The sequence below is a fragment of the Rhagoletis zephyria genome, unplaced genomic scaffold, assembly GCF_001687245.7.
Source record: "Rhagoletis zephyria isolate East Lansing unplaced genomic scaffold, Rhagoletis_zephyria_1.1 Rzeph_scaffold_01393, whole genome shotgun sequence".
Lineage (NCBI taxonomy): Eukaryota > Metazoa > Arthropoda > Insecta > Diptera > Tephritidae > Rhagoletis > Rhagoletis zephyria.
The window spans coordinates 81,591-105,772 of record NW_016158477.1 but is presented as its reverse complement, the minus strand read 5'-3'; the positions used below and the strand labels follow the sequence as shown (position 1 = coordinate 105,772).

General features: G+C 36.3%; 3 protein-coding genes across 3 annotated transcripts in view; 1 reads left to right on the top strand and 2 right to left on the bottom strand.

The window, feature by feature from the left end:
• Positions 1–24,182, top strand: part of Dp (transcription factor Dp) — a 47,730-nt gene that overhangs the window by 2,541 nt on the left and 21,007 nt on the right. The gene's annotated exons all lie outside the window — the stretch shown is intronic.
• On the bottom strand, positions 4,074–4,771 carry LOC108363838 (WD repeat-containing protein CG11141-like). Its single transcript, XM_017617345.1, has 2 exons — positions 4,454–4,771; positions 4,074–4,255 (listed from the first exon to the last, which is right to left on the bottom strand). The coding sequence occupies exons 1-2, from the start codon at positions 4,673–4,675 to the stop codon at positions 4,115–4,117; spliced, it is 363 nt and encodes a 120-aa protein (XP_017472834.1). The 5' UTR covers positions 4,676–4,771; the 3' UTR covers positions 4,074–4,114.
• On the bottom strand, positions 18,714–22,383 carry LOC108363833 (WD repeat-containing protein CG11141-like). Its single transcript, XM_017617334.1, has 5 exons — positions 21,958–22,383; positions 21,479–21,763; positions 20,779–21,418; positions 20,163–20,697; positions 18,714–20,005 (listed from the first exon to the last, which is right to left on the bottom strand). The coding sequence occupies exons 1-5, from the start codon at positions 22,177–22,179 to the stop codon at positions 19,456–19,458; spliced, it is 2,232 nt and encodes a 743-aa protein (XP_017472823.1). The 5' UTR covers positions 22,180–22,383; the 3' UTR covers positions 18,714–19,455.

Below are 24,182 nucleotides of genomic sequence, written 5' to 3'. Positions count from 1 at the left end.
ATCAAGCCATTTAGACTGATCTGTACCCAATGTAGATGGCGCGGTAAAATGAAAACTGAATTGTCAAACNATTTTGTGAAACTGTTATTCAAGTTGATTACTTAAAATTGTTTATAAAAACTTTTAAATTTATGTATTTGTCAGTGTTATTGTCGCTTATTAACATTTTATTTTTTAATATTTATCTTTTAAAATTATTTTATTTTAGTTTAATACAAATTTTTTCAACAACTGTGCACGCGCCAGTTAAATGCAGTCCCTGAAAAAAACTTACGTGGTTGGTGACGCTTGTATTTCACATATGTACATACTATATGTACTTTCGAGATAAGTAGGTAGGAAATACGGCTTGAAGAATTTCCATTAAGAAACTCATACAGTCATTAGCTTGTACATAATTATTCAACGGTCACGTGCAGTCGTATTTATGATAACTAATTAAAGTTAAACTGTTGCCAGTCAGATGTACATATTTTTCGCCATATATGAAATAATGACATCTTATTTTGAAAAATTGAGATGTTTTTCTTATTTTTTAATGATACATTCTCCCAGGTAGAGAATGTTTTTCCCAGCATTGACGTCTCGATTCCAGCAAGTACCACATTTTTGGCAAAACTGCAGCCTGTGGGCGATTTGGACGTCAGGTTTACGTTGTAACATTTTGCGAAAAGTTTGGTTGTTCTGAATTCATTAACCATCAGAATATCTGCATGCCGTTGTTTTTGTCGAGTTCGCAGCAATGTATGTTGATCCGATGCAGATTAACGTTTTCTCTTCTTTGTTTGGTACCAGTTGTTGCGCAATTTGGTTGCAGGCTGTTTTGTCGGCAAATGTATTTCTTCAGCATCCAAATATTGTTATGGAATATAGTCAGAAGTTTATTCGCGTTTTCCACAAATAAATTCGACCGATACGAACTATCGTACAACTTGAGGTTTTTTCGCAGCATATTATACTCCTGGTCTATTGTATACTTCGCTTTTTTCTTTAGCATCAACTGGTAATAACAGTCAAGAAAATTTATGGGTTCAAAGTTTTCTTGTTCCCAACGTTTCATCAAGGTAAAGTGAATGTATCTTGATAACTCGACAAATAGAGACGACATCTCCTCCACATCCTTTTGTATTTGATCATGCACGACGATCGTAAATCTTTTTCCACCACGGAATAGGTTATTTTATTACATTCACCTTCTTTGCTGCTTTCGCCAAGTGGCCTTTTGCGACTCATGACGAAAAATTAATTTTATTGCAAATTTGTAATGTACCAAATTTCTGCTGGTTCACGAGAGTTAAATCTGCAGAGAACCATAAGTAAATAAAATTAGGTTAATTTATTAGCAACGACGGGAATTCTGAGATTAAAAGGTGACAGGCAGGTGACATTTTTAATACAGTTTTATTTAAACAAACTATAATATATAAAAAATATATAAATTTAGTTATATACATTTCAATTACAATTCTAAAAAAATTTTGTTTAATTTATTAGATTAAAAGGTGACAGGCTAGTAGTACATACATAAATTTCAGATGAGTTCTACTTACTAGCTACAATGAGTTCTACTGTAAATTTTTCTTACCTAAATCCTTAAATTTTAAATTCGCTGCTGAAAGGCTTATAATTTGTGCTGCTTCACTGGGCTTAAGCTTAACCTCCGACTCGATTTTCANCATTCACCTTCTTTGCTGCTTTCGCCAAGTGGCCTTTTGCGACTCATGAAGAAAAATTAATTTTATTGCAAATTTGTAATGTCCCAAATTTCTGCTGGTTCACGAGAGTTAAATCTGCAGAGAACCATAAATAAATAAAATTAGGTTAATTTATTAGCAACGACGGGAATTCTGAGATTAAAAGGTGACAGGCAGGTGACATTTTTAATACAGTTTTATTTAAACAAACTATAATATATAAAAAATATATAAATTTAGTTATATACATTTCAATTACAATTCTAAAAAAATTTTGTTTAATTTATTAGATTAAAAGGTGACAGGCTAGTAGTACATACATAAATTTCAGATGAGTTCTACTTACTAGCTACAATGAGTTCTACTGTAAATTTTTCTTACCTAAATCCTTAAGTTTTAAATTCGCTGCTGAAAGGCTTATAATTTGTGCTGCTTCACTGGGCTTAAGCTTAACCTCCGACTCGATTTTCAGTACAAATTCTTGAGCTTGAGCTCACCCTTGCAGTGCAAAAATTGAGTCTGAGCTTAAGCTCACTTTTTATGCATAAGACCCACTGTCTCGCTGTCTTCACGCGAGTTAATCTGCAAGGAATTAAGAATAAACAATTTTAGTTTAATTTGTTAGATTAAAAGGTGACTGNTTTGAGTCTGAGCTTAAGCTCACTTTTTATGCATAAGACCCACTGTCTCGCTGTCTTCACGCGAGTTAATCTGCAAGTAATTAAGAATAAACAATTTTAGTTTAATTTATTAGATTAAAAGGTGACTGGTTGGTAGTACATAAATTACATAAATTTCCACTTCTGTATTTAAATATAACTCTTAAATTTAAAATTCGCGGCTGAAATACGCCAAAATAGTGCCGAAAATCAATCGATTGTGCTTAAGGTGCCGGCTGCTTACTAAAGGCCGAAAATGGCACAATGCACACTCATTTTCCATCACTGATATGTACATAAATTTCCACTTCTTATTTTTCTTAGCCAACACTTGAATTATGAGTCGCAAGTGAAAGTATTCTGGTAATATAGATAAAGCACAAAGTTTAGAGCTCGGATTTGTGGATTCTTTGTCGTAGAATTAACCATATTTTTATAAAAAATTTGCGATAAATAAAATAATTAAAAAGCAGATGCCCGTTTGCAAAAAAATTGCGGTACCTAAAATTTATTGATTCGACTGTACAGAAATTTCCACTTCTTATTTTCCTTGCAAACACTTAAATTATGAGTCGCAAATTATTTCACATTACATACTTACAACACAACCACTCAAACTACACTACTTTAAACTCACTCAAAAAACATTTGCTATAAATTTCGAACATGTATGTACGTACATACATACAAATGTAACAAACACGAAGCCAACATTCACTTTTATAACTAAATATAACCTTTAGCTTAATACTACTATTAATAATAACTCATAATATAGATAAAGAGCACTCACCAAATTTAATATATAGCACAATTTTATCTCGAAAGTCCAAACTTTTTTATGCTAAAGCAATTTCACTTCTTAATTCAACTTAGATAGGGATGTTAAAAGACATCGATGTATCGAGCAATAGCGATGGTCGTGGCTTCAAGCATCGATGTTCGTCGATGTTTTTATGAATCCGATTTCAAATCAAAACATCGATGTTTACTAATTTTTACTAATATTTAACCATTTCATTTTGTGTGCGTCTTAAAATTTTAAGGGAGCGTATGATAAATAAGTACTTTTTATAAAAATCCTAAATTAATAAATGTACATATGTAAATAAGATAAGAAAAAATCAGCAAGTTTTCCTATAATAACATCGATGTTTTAATTCGATACGTCGAACTACTATCGATGTAATTTTTCGAAACATCGATAATGTTATTGCGATTTAGAATCCTAGGCCAATCACAGCGCATATTCTATTTTACAACGCCGAAGACGACCTCTGGTATTCTGCAACATAATAGCGTATTAGCGCTAGACAATGGCTATCAAAGGCCCTACACATGCATTGATTTATCGGCCAACCGGTTGACCAACCGATACAACTTGGTGGTAAATAAGCCGTGTGTGGGCAAGTTGGCAAACCTTCGTCAAGTTGTTCGTCAGGTTGGAGAAAAATCAATAATTTTTGATTTTTGAGGCAGATTGTCAACTTTGATTGACAAGTTGGCAACCGAAAATGCGATTTCATTTTTTTAAAGGCGCATTAACGTTGACATGTGATTTTTGGTTCGTTTCGCTAGTGGAAATGCGTATAATTTGTGATACGCCCCCTTTTTGTCTTGATGCCATTCACATCCAAGTACATAATCTGCCTTATCCTGAGTTTCGCCTAAAAGAAAAGAAGCCCGAAAATTTGTCATCCGCCCATAATAAAACCATGGAAACCAAAAGTGAAAAGTGAGCCGGTTCGGGGAAAATTTAACTCATGATTTAGCCACTAAATTCAGATCTGGCGGTAGTTGCTTTTGTATTTGAAATACGCTTACTTGGCCACTAGCATTGCCCGCTGCTACCATATATTCAACCGAATCGACAATTTTCACGCAGGTAATGCGTGCAGCAAACTTGCGGGAGGGGGAAAAGAAGGATTAGAATGTAAGGTATTAGAAATGTATACATACTAAACATGAAATATTTCTATCACAAAAAATGGGTGTATCCTTTTTAAGTATGAGTCATTTATGCAATTTTTTTGGGAGTTGGGGTACAAGGATCAAATGCTTCACGACGACTATTCGAAAACAAGAATTGGGATTACTCACCTCTGTGCGTAACTTCTGCAGTTCGCCGGTGTACCGATCATACCATAAAACTATGCCAGCATCACTACCCAGTGCCAAAAACTCTGTAATTGCATCGACGCAAGTTATATTCAAATCGGCCGGAAAAATTCCAAGTGAGCGTATCGTATGCACAGGTATCTTTTCCATTACATCCGTTAAAGGCGCCCATTCTCGTATCGAATAAAGTTCCTTGGAGCTCATCGAATATTTAGTAAATAGATATGTTGTTATTTTTACAAGGTTTTTTGCAATCACTTTCTTGTTATACTTTTTATTTGTTTATTTACTTTTTGCCTTTCCCTTTGCCTGTCAACATAAAAACAAAAACAACAAGCAAGGGCAAAAATGAGGGAGATAAATAAATAGATATGTAGGTGTGACCTCTATTTCACTACCTATTTACATAAGTACATACAAATATACCACTTTGTGTAAACATACAGTTTTTCAAATGGTAAAATGGTAAATACGTACTACTGTTTCCCTTATTTTCTGAACTCCACTTCCTGACCATTTTATTTATGTTTTCATGCTTTTTGTTTTGTTCTCATTTTACTACCATCTGTTGTAAACGACGGGCCTTTGTTGCTCCACTTTTTTTTTAGATTATTTGGATCTGACACTCATGCGCGGTTGCTCGCCATTCAGGAATCTTCTAGAAATGCGTTTCGTCGCTAGCTGAGATTGGCTGCGACCGGGTGGCTAATTGCGCTGCTAGCTAACCGGGTTCACTTTCATTGTGCAATTTCAGCAAAATGCTCACAAATGATTGCATGGACATAGTATCTAGCATGTGTGTGTAGAGAAGAAGTGTTTGTTTCTTTCTTGGTACGCCTGGTGGCTGGTAAAGTTCCAGAAGCCCGGTGCAATTGATCTGTGTTGTGTATGCGTATGGAAAAATACCGCGCATAGCTTTTTTATTTGTTATAATTTTTCGCTATACGATACACAGCCTGGTAAATTGCAAAAAAGTAGGCAATAATAAACAAAAGTGGGCAAACAGATTTGTATGCATAGAATAAAAAAAAAAATAAAATGTGTGTACATATGTATGTATATACAGTAGCTCCAAGTGAAACTCGTACACCAAACCATTTACATTCATCTTTTTTATAACTTTAAAACTAAAAAAATTACACCTTTAAGTTTTCTGCCCACTGGTCGTCCAACCACAGTTGCTTTATCGTTGCAATCATGATGTAACGATTACACTTTCGCACACTCGGTCGTTATCTTTCAATTCACTCAGCGTCTAAATGTTCGCTTAGAGCAGGACTAACCTCTCCGCGTGCCTTCCGATGGCAACATGGCCTGTTCGCAGACCCACAGCTGTGGCTAGGTCCCCTCTGTTCAGAATGAGCAGATACTTTGGCCACGTAGGCTTCATATTGTTGCAAGTGGTGAGGCTAGCCGCCCTGTCCTTTGCTAGTTCAAGAGATATGCCCCTTAAAATGAGCTTGCAGGTAGTGGAGCGGATGTGCCCTCTCTTTCAAGTTCATCTGCCTTTTTATTGCCTGGTATATTCCGGAGTGATCACTTTTCATCAGGAGCCCCTTTTGTCCAGAATTTTATGTCTGCAATGGAATGGAATACCACTTTGTGAAGTTCAGACTTGTTGCACAGTAATCCGTGTCCGGTATATTTACGTTCTTTAGAATTGCGTTATGGCCATCCTGAGTGTCTCTCCAGCCTGGTAGTTTCCTCAGCCTCAAGGCAACACACCCCGCTTATTGTTTTCCAACAATTTCAATTAGCAAAATATTGGGCAATACGCACATAGCCTCCGATGGAGTTGTGGACAGAGCATCACAGTTCTTTGCACCTTTTGAAGTGGTTCAGTTGTAGATATCCTGTTGAGACCTGGCCACCGTGTATACCCAATACATGATGCTAAGGGACAGCCTCCATCTACGTCCACTACTGTTGCTTTTGTAACACGCTCTTGTACATTTTGTCCCCAGTTCAGCTTTTTGTCCAGTACTAGCTTCAAAATCTTGTTGCCTATGACAGGGAGCTGTATTGAGGGAATTTTTTACTTCCTGGTAAAGAGCACCAGGTCAGTTTTGCCCGAGTTAACACCCAGGCCTTTCTCCTTGGTCCATATTTCAATTGACCTTAGTCTGTGTATACGCGAATAAATATGTTTTGTTCCCCGTACGGATTTCGCTTCGAATTACTGTATATGCAAATGTATACAAATCTGCAGCATGAATGGGCTGTCAATTATACTATACGTATGTAGGTATGCACATATGTATGTATGTATGTATATACATATGTACATGCATATGGTGCAGGGGAGGGCAACATTGGCGTTGTAGTTCCAGGCAACAAAGGGATGCCCTCCAATGTGATTGAAGTTGTCATCAACTTCATATGGAAAAATATACATTTTTTATGGTTGTATAGACATACATATGTATGTATCTATGGTACTTTTCGTAGAGAGTGATAGATGTAGGTATCTTTCATCGCTGGATAGTTCTGGATTATTCTTCCGCTCTCACAAATTTAATAGAAATTTATGTAGGCAAGTCGCAGTTAATGGTGTTCTATTAATTTAATTTGAAGATGCGCTCTGATTGCACTTGACGAGATGACATATAAGATCATATATACATATGTATGTATGTATATAAATCAACGTCATAGCATAATTTGCATAATATGCGTTTTGTATGTGTTTATTTAGTTTTGTCAGTTTCATGAACATTTGATTTTTGCGTTGCAATTAATGTCGAGAAACAGTCACTTGTGGCTGGAATGCACACCTCCTTGTCTGACCTTCACTAACTTGCTTGCGTCCTGGTGTTTAAAAAAGACAATGCAATCTGCATATGTACAAACACGCATACATACATATGTATGAATCTTTTTCTTCTCTGCCGTTTGTCATTGGTCGAGTTAAATAAAGTATGCCAGCCTCTTCTCTTCTGTGCCAGCCTTTGCTCTTGCTAGTTGAAGATGCCAAGTGAAGCCAAGTCTATGTCCACCTGATCTTTCCATCGCATGGCAGGCCTTCGTATTTCTCTGCTACCACCAGTGGGTACCATACCCACCATACCCTCACTCCCCTACAGACCTATTCGCTTTGCTTCCATATTCAACTTGGAAAAGGCAGAAAAAATTTGGCCGTTTATGTCGATGACATCGATATCAAAAACCGCGAAGTCTGTTCTGCCTTTTCCAAGTTGGATAAGGAAGCAAAGCGAGTGGGTCTGGTGGTAAACGAGGACAAGACGAAGTAACTCCTGTCATCAAACAAACAGTCAGCACATTCACGCCTTGGCACCCACGACACTGTTGACAGTTATAATTTCGAGAAAGTAGAGAATTTCGTTTATTTGGGAACCAGCATTAACGCCGATAATAATGTCAGCATGGAAATCCAACGCAGAATCACTCTTGCCAACAAGTGCTACTTTGGACTGAGGAGGCAATTCAGGAGTGAAGTCGTCTCTCGGCGTATGAAAACCACACTCTATAAGTCTCTCATCATGCCTGTGCTGGTATATGGCGCAGAAACATGGACAACGACAACAACCGATGAGGCGGCTCTTGGAGTATTCGAGAGAAAGATTTTGCGGAAGATTTACAGGTCTTTACGCGTTGGCGACGGCAAGTACCGCAGACGATGGAACGATGAGCTGTATGAGCCTTACAACGACATGGACATGGTGTAACGAATTAAAATACAGCCTCTCCGATGGCTTGGCCATGTCGTTCGAATGGACACCGACGCTCCAGCTCTGAAAGCATTCAACTGGGAACCCGCTGGTTGTAGCTGTGGAAGAGGGAAGCCTCCACTGCGATGGAAAGACCAGGCGGAGAAGGACTTCGCTTCACTTGGCATTTACAATTGGCGTCAGTTGGCACGGAAAAGGAACGACTGGCGTGCTTTGTTGAACTTAGCCAAAATCGCTTAGGTGGTTACAGAGCCAAATAAGAATAAGAAGAAGTAACTGATTCTGTGCCATTCGGCGCATATGGCGGGTTCGTCTTTTTTTGTGAATAGGGTAGAGGATGTTGATCAGCAGGTCGCCAAAGTTTTTCTTAGAGGAATTCGCCCTTATTCTTGCAATGTTCCGTAAGACTCCTAGCTAATGTTTATAAAGCTGTGTTCCGTTAATCCTGAGCAGTGGCAGAGAAAGATTGCAACGTTTTCGATTTCCTCTTCGACCCTTCAGTTTCGACAGAGTCGTTTTGTGGATAGCCCATGCTACCTTCATGTGTTTCCATTAGGCAAGGAATGGAGGCGACTCCAACAACTACCATGAGTATAGGGCGTTTTAGAAGAATGAGTGCGTTGCACCTACTTTGTCGCATCAAGGCCAAAACTGACGATTATAAGAAATGTGATTCGAGTTGAACATTTGTAAACACATTTGAGGAGTTTTTTGGTATTTGTTGGCTTCCAGCGGGTTCGGTTTCCAATTTCGTAAGCGGTAATAAATATTTTTTTTATTTTTTTCTGTGTTTGGTTTTTCTTAATTACGAAAAAGCATCTGTAAATTGCAGAACTAAATCAAACGACGAAAAGAATTGCTTTTAGTTGAATATTTGAAGACACATTTATAAAGCGGTTGTAGCTGAATAACTTTCAGAATATGCGGATTCAAATCCCGTCAGAGGTATTATGAAAAGGGATCTGTGAAGTGCAGAACATTGGCGTATTCGCATGAAAAAATCGGCAACCAAAAATGTATTTAATGTAAACAAAAATGGGGTTAATATTACCAAATCATTGTTGAAAATATTACCCAAGGCATTGTTAATACATAAATATTAACTAAAAAAATCACGTTGATTCCTTTTCAAGTTTGAATTTGGTAATATGTATTAACCAATTTTTGGTTGTTTTTTTTCTCAATGTATGTTTGCCAGTTCGATGAAGTAGGCTTTTGCGGTACAGGGCCAGCTCATTTGCCTCAAAATTACCTTTTATATCTCTGTGTCATCCTGCTGATGCACTTGGATGCCAGCTCGGCTCTTTTCAGCTCTTCGCGCTAACGGATCTCGGTCTCCCTCTTTTTATTACGGGAGTGCAAGAATTGTACCGGTAATTTTTTTTAATTTCTTTTTGGGGTTTACACCATCCGGTTAAAAATTATGATTCTCTAGAGAATTTTATTGTTGTAAAATTGGAAAAAATATATAATCCCATAACCCATACTATATATTTTTAAGCGACTTCAAAAAAGGAGGCGGCTATCAATACGGCGGAATATTTTTTTATGTATGTTGCCGCATAACTTTGGACCACGTTAGCCGATTTCTATCATTATTTTTTTTAAGATATCATTGGATCATAATGAAATTAACGGTAATCTTAAATTTTTATATGGGAATTTATTATAGTTTTTTGCTTAAAAATTACTTGTTTTATATTTCTTTGATCGCGAATATTGTCAAATTCTCTGAAATTAGGTTACTGGCAAGTTACTGGATAACTTTTTACTAGAGATTACATGAACGGTACTAATATCAAATTCAGAGAAGTCCTTAACCAAGGAAACTTACGTACATATGTACATAAATATGTATTTATTATATGTATTTATTTTCTAAGAATTTTTTGTAATAAAAACGATAACAAACAACGTTCACGCTATCGCACTAACATACATATGTATGTTTGTACTTGCATACGTATACATGTGAGAGTATTGCATTTAATCACATAGCATTTACTTGCAAGTAGTCTAGAATATTTAACCATTTTACAGGCCATTGTTGCAATTCGAAGTAAATTGTTATTGTGCAGTATTTTTCCTTCAATGCACTGGAATATTTTGCAAATTGTCAAACAACTTTAATGTAACATGCTTTCATACATATGTATATATGTATATAGCTAGTAATGCGAAAATAAATCCGAAACAAAAAAGTATGTTTTAGAAAAAGTTTCCACCAGCTGAGTTGAGCAGAACAAAATTGATTTGTTTAAAATGTCGATGCACTCTACTGTCGGCAATTGGAGATTGGAAATTGCCTAATAGCAGTACATATTTATGTGTAGGTATGTGTACATGTGTAAGAACATGTCCGTTCCTGCAAAAAATGCGATTAATCCGGGATGACTCCGGGAGCAATCGCAAAGGAACTTGCGACTAATACCACTTTTGATCTCTTTATATGGAAGAAACTGTTCGTTTTTGTTCGAGTATGTCCTATGAAGAGTCTAATTGTTCCCCTTTATTCCCGAATGGGTATAAAAAGCGACTAGTTACGTTTAAAAAATAAAATAAAAATTTTCGTTGGCTGCGATGCGAAACGGGGTTCCCCGTTTTGTTAAGCGAATACTCTCTCTCGTTAGAGATGAGTCGAGGACTTTTTGCAGGCAATTCATCCTCAAAAAGCTTCTAAAGCGTGCTTGGTTGGCCATGAGTTCACTTATTTTCCTCAGATTGCTAAATAAAATGTTTTACATATACATATATGTACGGTGACCAGATTTCTGTGGTCAAAAAATCGGTACATTTCTAAAGCATTGAATCCGGACAAACAATTTTGTTTTTAGAAGGAAAAGACACAACATATTTTAATACAGTTTTATTTAAAACAAAACAAGGAGAAAAATCTTGAAAAATGATCGCAAACATATGTACACATAAGATATACGGTGGCGAGAATATAAATAGGGAATAAACATTTTTGCAAGTTTTTACTACTTTTCTTTGATTAAAAAATGTTTCTTATTTTTTATGAAAATATAACTTACTATCTAAAAACACATCTAAATCAAAATTTCAAACTGGGGACCATTTATAAAAATTCGACGAATTTTAACAAATGTTGATCAAGATTTTAAACATTTTAATCAGATTTTTTAAAATTGTTTTGAGTATGCAGTTTTGTAGTCCATTAAATGTTAGTACATACATGTAATAAAGTGCAAGTTTGAAGTAGCTTGGACTTACTGTTGATTTACTGTAATTTTTTGATCGCGCATTTTTCTGTATGAAGAAAATGAGCAACGCCTTCCCCCAAAAAAAAAAAACTACCAAAAATTAACGGTACACATAATTTTTCTAAGAAATATAATTAAAAAGCTGATTAAAAAATTTTGATGAAACTCCGTCCAATTTCACAAATTTTTGTACAAGTTTTGAAATTTTGACATACATGGTCTTTGTTAGATAACGACCTACACATTCATAAAAAATAAAATAAAAAACACTAAATAATCGAAAGTGGAATAGCCAAAGAAAGCTAAAATGTCTTATATTTTTCATATACATGATTTTTTCGGGGGATATGTATTATTTTTACAATTTCATCGAATTCCAGTTAGAATCGTTTCATTAAAAAAAACTAACAAGTAATTATAAAAACTTAAAAAAAATTATATTCAGGGGGCAATTTTTTCAAAATCGGTACTGCCCCGCCAAAATCGGTGTGAATGTAATTTAAAATTATTTCGAAAGCCGTGCGAAGTTTTCTTAGTACCTTAGTACTAATCGGAGAAATGGGCAATCCGATGCCCAGCTCTGTCAAAGATGAGTTCATCTCATCTGCTGTATCTGTGGCTGTGAGGTTGGCATCGTCTTTTACAAAACTATCTGCCATTTCGTTTAACACAATTTGTATCGTTTCTGTTTACTCATTTGATCTGATGCATTCCTAGTTATCTCTGAAACAGGGTTTGTAGTAATTACCATTTGACATTGGAGGTTATTTTTTTTCGAGTACTCACATATAAACAGTGATCTTGCTAACCTTGCATTTATCTAGAAATCACTTCCAAATTTTGGCAATTAATTCAATTAACTTTAATGTGTAGCTTTGTTCAAAAGAAAGCAATAGCAAACATGCCAAACTTTCACACCGAATCATAACTATTACCACAGTCGCGCATTGGATGGAGTAAAAGGGATGCCCTATTTTTAACGGCGAGAAACAAATTTAAAAAATATATAAATACTACTTAATCGCATCACTGACGCTGTGCTTTTGTTATGTATGGGTTCAAAATTGTATGTCACTCCAAATTAAAGGAGCAAGGATTACAAATATAAAAGAAAGCAACTGGAAATAACTCTAATAGGGATACCTACTAAATATTACTTTCTAAAAACTCCTTCTATTAAGATGAAGTCGGTAATATTGATATTATTTAACGTTTTTCACACTCCTTAAAGATGCGAAGGACAATGGATTGAAGGGATATTTTTTATTCCTTTGAATATCAACGATTTTACAATTATAAAGATAATATATCCATATTTTCATAAAAGATCTTCTGTTCGCCATATTTTACAGTTGCCTCTTCCTTTGCGATGTTACGCCAGTGCGTGCCTCTGTACATGGTATATATGCTTGCGTTGTCCATCCATGGGCACTAGTTGAAGGATCTTTTCACCAGAGCATCATTATCCATACGATACGGTCATGCCAGCGCAATTGTTGTGAATTTGAAGAGTAAAAACCTACGGCTTTGAGTACAACCCTAATGCATATACATAGATGATATTAGGCCAATTTAAAATTTTCGATTTATTTTACTCAGTAAATATTGGAAATTATATGTCTATTTGTACCATATATGTAATACTCCTATATTGGCAGTAAGAGCTAGTACCGTCCGAAAACACTACAGTACAGATATATCAATAAACACGTACGAAAGAAAAGGAACACATACATTTATAAATAAACATGTACACAACACATATACAAAAACGGTACTCAAGTACACAATACCTTGACAAAAATGGTACTAGACTCTTACCTTGTTTATACCGACACATAAAGCGCTTTGACCTAGTTCGCTGTGATTTAAAACGGAAGCATAAACCAACTTTCAATACGCTCAGAAATTCAAAAGTGTATTGACTCAAATTTGTTTTCAAATCGCTCTTTTATTTCTCACATCGGTTAGAAAACAGATATAAACACATCACTCATATGACGCGAAGTGAAAAAAGGCTGGTTTTCTTTATACAGCCCGTTTTAAATATTGAATTGTTATTATAGGAAATTTGAATTCTTGTTCTCTTCCATTTCGGTCCACCGCGCCAATTAATAATTTAAAAAATATCGAATAAAAATAATAACTTTTGTTTACCTTTGAATACGGTTTCAGCGAGTGCGCTATAATAACACAGGCATAAATGCTTGAAAGAAATATGTGTTCAGTCAAATCATATTATTGTTAATGCGGTTCTTGCGTAGGTATAAACAAGGTAATAAACTGAATTTCAAAGCGCGTTGAAATTGAAAAGTGTACTGACTCGAATTAGTTTTCAAATCGGTTTTTTATTTCTCACTTCGGTTAGAAAACAGGTAAAAACACATCACTCATTTGACGCGAAGTGAAAATAGGCTGATGCCCGTCTTAAATTTTAATTATTATTAAAATAAATTTGAATTATTGTTCGCTTCTATTTCGGTGAACCGTGCAAAGTATTTGTTAAAGAAATATCGAATAATAAACAGCAAATTTTGTTTACTTTTGAATACGGTTTCAGCGAGTGCGCTATAAAGACACAGGTATAAACTCTAGAAAGTAATATGTGTTCAGTAAAATCGGTTTTTTGTTAATGCGGTTCTTGCGTAGGTATAAACAAGGTATGTCTCGCTTTGATTTCGGAATGCTTACACATTGAGAAGTTAGCTTACTTCCAATATAGAAGTATTACATATATGATTTGTCCCATTAAAGCTCACAAAAGTTATTCAACTGAAAACACGAAAGGCAAGGTTTTATTTTCTTAAAGAAGCGGAGAAGGGTCTTCCTGCATACATACTTACATAGATTCGATATTGTAATTCTTTACTGGTTGGAAATTTGGTAGAATAGGTAATAGAATGCGATGACCATGACCACCGGCTTATTTTTTACCGACTTCCAAAAAAAAGGAGGAGGTTATCAGTTCGTCGGAATATATATATATTTTTTTTATGTATTCGATTTTGAGAATTCTTTTTGCATCGGAAAGGTAGTGTCTCAGAGGTGGTCCCATACTTAGATCCAATCATTAGATCATAAAAAAATTAACGGCACTCCTAAATTTTTATATGAGAATTGAAGTCGGTTTTGTTTTTTTTTTTTTGCTTAAAAATTACTTGTTCATATTAAATTTTAGATAATAAATAGTAAAAATACATATTTTCACGAATATCTATAAACGTTGTTTATTGAGTGAAAAGCAAATGTTGATTACTTAAAATTGTTTATCAAAACTTTTAAATTTATTTTATTTTAGTTTAATACACATTTTTTTAACAACTGTGCACGCGCCAAGTCCCTGAAAAAACTTACGTGGATGGTGACGTTTGTATTTCACATATGTACATACTATGTACATATGTATGTATAATTTTCGAGATAAGTAGGTAGGAAATACGGCTTGAAGAATTCGCATTAAGAAACTCATACAGCATTCGATAAAAAATAATACACAATATGCGTCCTAAATATAACTCTAAACATGCCATTTCTTCGTAGTAATTTGGGGCGCATTTTTGGATCGTTTAAACGCGGCTTTCTAATTGCAGGGCATACTCAAAAATTATGAGAGAACTTCCTCCTCATTTCTTCTTGATTGGCGCTATAACCGTTTAAAAGATTTCGGCTGCTTTCCTCCCTTTCTCTGATTGGCGCCAATTAGAAGCACCAATGGCCCTATTGTGTATGGCGACTAACAGTCGATGGGCAACCATATACTAAAATTCGCATTACGTTAACTCAACTTACTAACTCAAAAATTACTGGATAGATTTCAGTAAAATTTTCAGAGACTATACCCTGCATATATGGCCCTATTATAGGCTACTAGAAAACTCGCTACATGGCGCTGGGGTCGAGTTATTTATAAAAGTCAAATTTATTAACCGATTTCGTTCAAATTCAAAAGGTAATCTACCAGCATGATGAAAAATACGTTTGCCACTAGGTGGCGCTGGAGTCGGTTTATTTATAAAAATCGTATTTGTGAACCGATTTCTTTCAATATCAAAAGGAATAGTTGCAGCATGATGGAAAATACGTTTACCAAAAACTGAGCCGCTAGGTGGTGCGGAAGGCGATTTATTTATAAAAATCGTATTTGTGAACCGATTTCTTTCAATATCAAAAGGAATAGTTGCAGCATGATGGAAAATACGTTTACCAAAAACTGAGCCGCTAGGTGGTGCGGAAGGCGATTTATTTATAAAAGTTGTATTTATGAAGCGATTTCGTAAGCTACCTGAATGATTCGAAACGTTTATTACTTTCATGATGATTTTTTTTTTTCATTCGAAACATATTGCTTACATACAATGATAGCCATTTCCGTTTTTCGGACTAAACTCAAAAACCACTCAATAGAGCCCAGTCAAATTGTCGTAGGTTATACCTTGCATATATGGTCCTATTATAGGCTACTAGAAAACACGCTGGTGGTGCTGGAGTAGAGTTACTTATAAAAGTCGTATTTATTAACCGATTTCTGATGAAAAATTCCTGGAGTTTCGGTATTTAAAAAATCCGTATTTTTTTATAAAATCCGATTGGAATTCATAATGCGTATACATTTCATGACAAGCAAAGGTTTTGCCGAAAATGGACCCAATGGATGACGCTGCAGGCGAAATATATAGAAATCCCCCCGGGGTTTGTTCTGCTAGGGCCCTATGTTTATCTTAGACGAATTTACTTTNTATAAAATCCGATTGGAATTCATAATGCGTATAAATTTCATGACAAGCAAAGGTTTTGCCGAAAATGGACCCAATGGATGACGCTGCAGGCGAAATATATAGAAATCCCCACGGGGTTTGTTCTGCTAGGGCCCTATGTTTATCTTAGACGAATTTACTTTTCGGATGGCTAAATCAAGGATGCGTTAAAATTTGCATATAAAGACCGTTACACTGTGTAAGCGTGATCTTGCATCTACCTCCGATTGACGAAGTTGCTCGAGGCGGCCGTTATTACAGCAGTAAGACTCAAAGAAACCAATTCATTAATATTAAGACGAATTGAAAAAGTGGCGAATTGACAAGGAAAGATTCGACCACATCTGTCCAAGAAGGAACACAATAGGTATATCAATGGCTTCATTTGAACGATATTCATGCGATCACACGACTCATTTAGCCAATGTACGGGAAAGCTTTACAACCTGTGGAACAGCGAGGCTTCTTGCCCCTCCTATAATTCAAAACGCGCGTCTGTGCTCTTGACCTTCCGTATAAGGACTTTTATTGGCTTACATGGTACTACGGACCTATGTTGAATTTGCTGGATCATAGAAGAATATTACGCACGTTTGGCAAAGATCTCACATGTGGAAATAAGACCATCGGTAAAACACATGATATCGAAAGGAACTAGTATTCCGTATGGAATCACAGCGCTACTATTCTTATCATATGGTGAGGAGGATTCCGCTTTTTAGTCGTTTCGATTTAAAATAAAAATGTTTACTTTACAGACTGATTTTGCTTTTAAGCGGGCAATTCCTAGTTTGTTTACATAAAAGTAAATTCGGATGTTGTCTGCGCTTCTGTATATACTGAGATTAGTCGCTATACATAATATAAAGTACGACACTGGTAGCCATGGCTGGCAGACCAGCAACTAGACATCAGTCGCCATACCTAATAGGGCCACACGTCAAGCTACATAAGTCCCTCTTCACCTGGTATTTCCAATGCAGCGAAGGCCATCCCTTTCCTCTGCTACCACTAGCGGGTACCGCATCAAATATTTTCAGGGCAGGAGTTGGTGCGTATGACACTGTCAATCTTCTTGTGGATTGCGCAGAGCACACTTAAAATCAATCATCAATCAAGCCGTGCTATTCATTTTCGAATCTCGTCGTTGTCAAGCGACCTTTTGCTGTCATTTACCAGGGTAGAGAAATATTCCTCTCACTACGACACCAATTATGGAGCTCGTCCCGGTCTTAAAACATTTCGTAAGCTACCTAATCTTTTCGAAAAAATTTGACATCTACAGCATCCCAAGCTCTTTGCTGTCACATATTTCCATCTCTACTTCTTGTGTCTTTGTAGAGGAAAGTAAAATCAAGTACGCTTTTGAAACTGTGGTAGTTTCCGTCGTACGTATGGCGTTATTGACACTTATCGGAAATATATCGGTATTTTCCATTTTGAAACGAAGATACTAAGGAGGAACATAGAAATATTCCGTATATGTTGTTAAGAACTAGGGCAGGGAGTTCTATAAAAAAGATATCGGGATAGCAAAATTAACGGATATACAGGCATATTATGCAATTCACTGCCGAGTGAATTTCAACAAAAATCACTTTGAATCCATAATTTGGAGTTTGTGTTTCAATTTCCGAGTTTTATATTCAGGTTCTGGAACCCGAAAGAAACTCGAATTAAAGGTGCGTTTTGTTGAATTTCACGCGGAAGTGAATTGCAGAACCTGCCTGATAAACCTGTAGTTAATCATCCCTTCTCTAGTTGTCGCAATCCTCCGCTTCGACATTCGTTTTTTGAACTGAGTTGAAAAAAATTGTGGAGCGGCGAGCAAAGAGCATCGAGCCAAGCGGCGATTTTAAACGCATATGTTTTAATGGGAGAGCACATAGTGAAGAGCAAAGCGTATATCTATTCTCGTTTGTAATTGAAGCTTTGCTCGATGCTAGCTCTTCGCTTGGCTCGCCGCTCCACTAAAATAAATAAACATTAAACTAAAGTAAATAAAAACATTAACGCCAGATTTTAACACGTTTTCAATACTTCTTCATTTCGAAAGGATAAGAGGAACCAAATTTTTTGGTAGATTTTGTCAATGGTTGCCTCATAACGCCAATGAAAATCTCAAATTTCGACGAACGACGTCGTTCCGACATTCGGAATAGGAGCGAATAGCTTCGCTTCGTCGTATCGATAGTAACGAATATACATCCTTTTTTGGGAACAAAATTTGTGTTTAAAGGGTAGATAACACGTTCTAAAATTCTCACTTGCTTTGCTTTTGGGCTGTCGTACCTATTTTTTTATACTCCAACGTACAATGAATTTTAATTTTATATATGCAAATATAGGCTGGATTTTTGAAAAATACATCACCCCAGTAGATAATTTCAGGAGTTAAAAGTCCTTCTGAAAGGCCTTCCTGAGGGTCAAGAGGCATTCCACTCTATATTTCTTTCTCCTTTCTTTTTTGTATGGAGTGCCACAAATTGAAGGGCTTATTCTTTCGCTACCCATGGAAGTCCTTCGGAAAGGGCTTTTATAGGACATACTTCAGAAGGCCGTTTGGAGGAGTTATTTTAAAGTTGCTTCTTTAATTTATAAAAATCATACATCTTTGAAGTATTTGCTTAAAAGTTTATATCAAATATGTGTAATTGGAACTTAAGCTGTTTATGGAAATTCATTTGTAATGCTAAATAACATAAATTTATGCATTCGCGTAGAAATCACTTTTTGCATCCCTTCTTGGGTAGCTAAGAGGCTCTGCTTAAGAAGGCCTACCTAAATTATCTTCTGGGATAACTTATATAAATACACTTCCGGTTTCTGAAGTTCACGGTCGGCTCAAGCGGACTTATAGTTTATATGAATATATATATATAACGCAAAAGCGGATAAATAAGTTACTAAAAAAAAACACAAACTCGATTTTCTGCATACTTTTACACAAATCCTTTAAGCGATAAAATGCAATAAACCATGCATTTTATTTGGTATAGCTTTTTTACATACATATACTATTATTGCAAATAATTGCATAATTATTTTGATGTTTAAAACATGAGATAAAATAAAACAGAAAGCGATTACAATATGCTACAACAAGGAATAAAAATGTGATTTAACATAAAATTTTATAGTGCTATATAACATATCAATTATAATACAGATGTGGTTTAGTTAACTAATTAAAGTTAACTGTTTTCACAATTGACAAAGATTTTAAATCATTCATACAATAATTATGTTCGATTGAAACAGCACTCGTAAGAAGCGAATTACCTTAGAACTGATGTGATATTAAAAAATAGTGTATTTTAATTATCGAGGAATTCCCATTCACTGGAACTACCATTAGATTCCGCTGAGGGTGGCGGAGTTTTTTGATGTACCCTTGGAGGAGACGAACATGGATCGCATGCTCGACGAAAATCTGGTAAAAAACTGTTTATTTCCTCGTTAACTGGTTGTGTGGGAATGAATTTTAATTGTACTGCTGGGGTGGTGCGCGCTGGCAGTTTTGACGTTGTACCGCTTTCGTTATCTTTGTCGTATTCCTCAATTAGGGTCGCCGCATGCAAAGCTGCATGACAAAGATCATCTACTGGCTGACCAGTGTAGATGTTACCCTCAACGTCCTCTTCTTCAATGTAATAGACCTTCTTGCGAGGAGTTGTTTGCACGCTGGCGTCTTCGAGTTTTGTTTGTTTGGGATATGCTTGGGCAAGCTCTTTGAGTGGTGCTGGTGTGGGCGTAGAAGCTGGTGCAGCAGGAACGATATGTGTTGGCGATGGTGAAGTAGAATCTAAGCTGGATTGTTTAGGCATAAGTGCAATGCCACTTTTCGGTTTTAGTGATAGCGGATTTCTGTTCGGTTCGGACGATGTAGGCGATAATGCAGTTGAGAACGAACATAAAATAAATTTGGCAAGATAAATAATCGTATAAGAAAAAAACAATAAAATTTGATAGTAACAAAAGGAAATTAATTTTGAAATGCACGATCAGTTTGAATTGACGTTACCTTTGTGTATCCTTTTCTAAAACCTTAGCCACAGTAGTTGTGCAAAAACTGCTATCCATAAATGTCGGTTTTGTCATAGCTGCGTGCTTATCATTCGGATCCGCCCCCATAACTTCCATAGCCGTCAAGGCCAAAATCGACGTATCTACTCCTGTTTCCGGTTCCACAACACGTCCGATTTCTACAATACCCTCTGACTTTTTTGGCGCCGACCAAGTACCAGTAACATCATCTCTATCACGACTGTGCCACCGTGAACGTTGTTTTCGTCCACCTAAACTGTGATATAATATCGATTGATCGAAATCCATTTCAGATATTTGATTGAGAATTTCTAAACGCCGACTTTGTTCCGCCCTCGGTGATTCTACGGCTAATTCAATTGGTACATTCAAATTTAGTGCCTCTACTGGAGGCAACTCATAACACTCGTCTGCTTTACCCACTGGTCGCTCAGGCGGTTCAAACGATTCCATCGGCGATTCGAAGGCACTAGCTATTGAGGCGCCTAGCAAAGGATTAAAAATTACTTTGGCTGTACCAAAGTAAAATAATTAACCGACTTCTCAAATTATAATTTTATGCATGTACATATATGCAGGCAAATTTTTCTTACCAGTTTTACTCGGCTTTTCCGGCAATGGTGCCAGTCGCAATAATGAACGCGATCCTTCCAAAATGAAAATCTCCTTGCCACAAACACAAAAATCAAGAATTTTTCGAAAACCTCGGGCTACCGCTTCAACACGCAGTCGATCCAAATTCAAAACGTACAAAGTTGACTCATCGTGCGTCACGATCAGCATATCCTGTCCTCCATATAAATATAGAGTGCCAAAGTTTCTGTTTACATCATCGCTCCCGCCGATTCCGCCGTTGGAAGCAAGACATTGTTGCGATAATGTTTTCGGATTGAGTATAGGTATTTCCCAAGTAGGACTTCGCGCTACGGCCTCACGAAACAGTAATGTTTTCTCCACATTCCCTTCCGTATCAGCAATCCAAAAGCGCAAACCTGGACGACCACAAATCAAAATTGGGCGGCTAGACTGTTGCTTTAGGAATATACCACCAATCTCGGTTAAAACTTTTCGATCCTTTCTGCCGACCTGAGTCACTTGCCATTGACCAGTAAGGCTATTGAGTTGGCAGACGACCGAACGGTAAAGTGTCGATACCAGCAAATAACTTTGGCAGACGCTAAGCTGTACAATTTCATATGTTTCGCCAAGTATCTCGGATGACTTGCTTAGGTGCTGGGTACAAGAAATGTCAAAATTATTAAGATATGCAAGCGATAGCAGCGTCCCACTTACAGCTTGAAAGTCGAATTCGGTCAGTACTATTATGCCTTGCCGATCGCCTGAATAAAGCTTCATACCATTTTTCGACCACTCCACACAGCTGACGGCACAGTTGTGCAAGTCTCGTATAGTGTACCTTTCGATGGGTTTGGCCCGTGTACATGGAGCAACTAAATTCAGATCTGGCGGTAGTTGTTTTTGTATTTGAAATACGCTTACTTGGCCACTAGCATTGCCCGCTGCTACCATATATTCAACCGAATCGACAATTTTCACGCAGGTAATGCGTGCAGCAAACTTGCGGGAGGGGAAAAGAAGGATTAGAATGTAAGGTATTAGAAATGTATACATACTAAACATGAACTATTTCTATCACAAAAAATGGGTGTATCCTTTTTAAGTATGAGTCATTTATGCATTTTTGTAGGAGTCGGGGTACAAGGATCAAATGCTTCACGACGACTATTTAAAAATGAATTGGGATTTCTCACCTCTGTGCGTAACTTCTGCAATTCGCCGGTATACCGATCATACCAGAAAACTATGCCAGCATCACTACCCAATGCCAAAAACTCTGTAATTGCATCGACGCAAGTTATATTCAAATCGGCCGGAAAAATTCCAAGTGCGCGTATCGTACGCACAGGTATCTTTTCCATTACATCCGTTAAAGGCGCCCATTCTCGTATCGAATAAAGTTCCTTGGAGCTCATCGAATATTTAGTAATTACGTTCTTATTTTTGCAATCACTTTCTTGTTATACTTTTTATTTGTTTATTTACTTTTTGCCTTTTCCTTTGCCTGTCAACATAAAAACAAAAACAACAAGCAAGCGGCAAACAAAACAGCTGACTTACCATTGCCATACTGCGAAATTGATTTTTGAAGGATTTTTAACAGATGGACTAGGTGAAACATTGGCTAGGCAGAAAAACGGTACGTCACGAAAATTCACATGGGCTCGCCAATACTCCCTTTCCAATGACTGCCTTAATTTTTTTATCTTTATTGTTCAATTCCATGGTGAATTTATAGATGCGTAAGTATCCATTATAGGGAATTTACATGAGGCGATTTTTCAATCGATTTTTAGTTGAAAGCAACAATCGCCTGGTGTAAACGGCCTTTCAACTAATCGCTTACAATGAAGTTGGTCGGCTGCCTACTTTCGTTCAACTTTTGTTCAACTAATCGCCTGTGAAAGTTGAATCCCTATTACTCTCGATACTCGGTACCGAAACATTTAGGTTTCGAATAAAATAGCACATAGGCCAAAAATATGGAAAAAACGGTTCAGGGGAGACTCGCCTATCAAAGCCCGAATGTAGGAAACAATAGAGCTTTTAATACTGATTTAAATGGAAGATGTATATACATCGGTTCGAGGCCATAATACAGAGAAACTCTTGTTTGAAGCTTTTTTGTTCCAGCTGAATCGGACGATATCATTTTTGTAGGCCTGGGGCAGACTTTGTAACCAGTTAGCGTCAATTTTCGAATCGGTATCGGTTTTTTTTGACGTATGATATGTAAAATTTTAACGTCAACAAGTGCGATGTCGATCCGATACTTATCGCTAACTGGTTGCAGAATCTCCACCAAGGCGAATTTATATAAGGTGGTGTTACTAGCTCAGCTGATTTTGTGTATGTGTTTCGCCGCACGGCTTCTGATATCCAATTGAAAAATTTTGTTTGAATTTCTACACACACTCTTACAGATTTTGACAGTTTATGCCGCCAAAGCAAAAACAAAATACATGTAAATTTTTGTTTTTGTACTCCTGCTATCACCTTATATTAATTCGCCTTGATCTCCACCCTGAAAGACTTCTTTATCCCTCAAAGTATTTTTCTTGAACCTTCGCTCGACTAGGGTTAAAACTGATAAAATAATATTTCTCTGTTGCGATAAGTTCAAGTATTTTAGCCGATATCATATAAATTAGTAATTAAAGTTTTTTCTAAACTTGAAATGCATATAATAACGTCTCGCCAAAATTACTCTCACGAATTCTGCTGCAATCGGCGCAATCAAGGCGAATTTATAGAAGGAGGTGTTCAAGGCGAATTTAGATTTTCGCCGCGGTACTTTTTAATGTCCAAATGATGTGTTTGCAGAGAACATTTAACAACGAGAAGGTGCAAACGACTCAGTGGAAATCATTGTGGTATGGAAATCTAGAACGTTTCTAGTATGGAATTTTAACAGCCATTTGGAACGCAGTTATTCTGTTAAATTCCGAGGCAGAAACAAAGAAATAAATGTTTAGCAACAGATATGTGTTTTGCCAGCAACATCTGGCAACATTTGTGTTTAAAGAAGTTGCACGCTTATAAAAAACCAAAAACCTGCCAAATCTTCGTTTTAAAATGTTTTTTTTTTCATGTTTAAATTTTTTTTTATAAGATTATATTAATAAATGACTGAAATTAGAAATAAATGTAATGCCTTGTACAAAGTTGATATTCTGGAAATTTTTTGTTTATATTATGTTACGTGTGCGTTACCTTGTTCACAAAGGCCCTAATCAGAAAATTTTATTATTTAAAGGAGAAGTCAAAAACATTATAAAAAGAAAATCAAAAACTGCAAATACATACCTACCTACGTTTTTTAAAAAAGTGGCATACCAACCTCCGTTGTTTTTGGTACTAACACGTTCAAATTGTTAGTGCAAGTGTATTTTAATATACATATCTTACCAAAATCTGT

Bases quoted from the DNA above. Each gene is read 5' to 3' on its own strand.
- LOC108363833 (XM_017617334.1), bottom strand. From the start codon at position 22,179: ATGAGCTCCAAGGAACTTTATTCGATACGAGAATGGGCGCCTTTAACG. The intron at 21,764-21,957 runs GTGAGAAATCCC...CCCTCCCGCAAG, and splicing joins TGCAGAAGTTACGCACAGAG to TTTGCTGCACGCATTACCTG. The intron at 21,419-21,478 runs GTAAGTGGGACG...TCTTGTACCCAG, and splicing joins CCGAATTCGACTTTCAAGCT to CACCTAAGCAAGTCATCCGA.
- LOC108363838 (XM_017617345.1), bottom strand. From the start codon at position 4,675: ATGAGCTCCAAGGAACTTTATTCGATACGAGAATGGGCGCCTTTAACG. The intron at 4,256-4,453 runs GTGAGTAATCCC...CCCTCCCGCAAG, and splicing joins TGCAGAAGTTACGCACAGAG to TTTGCTGCACGCATTACCTG.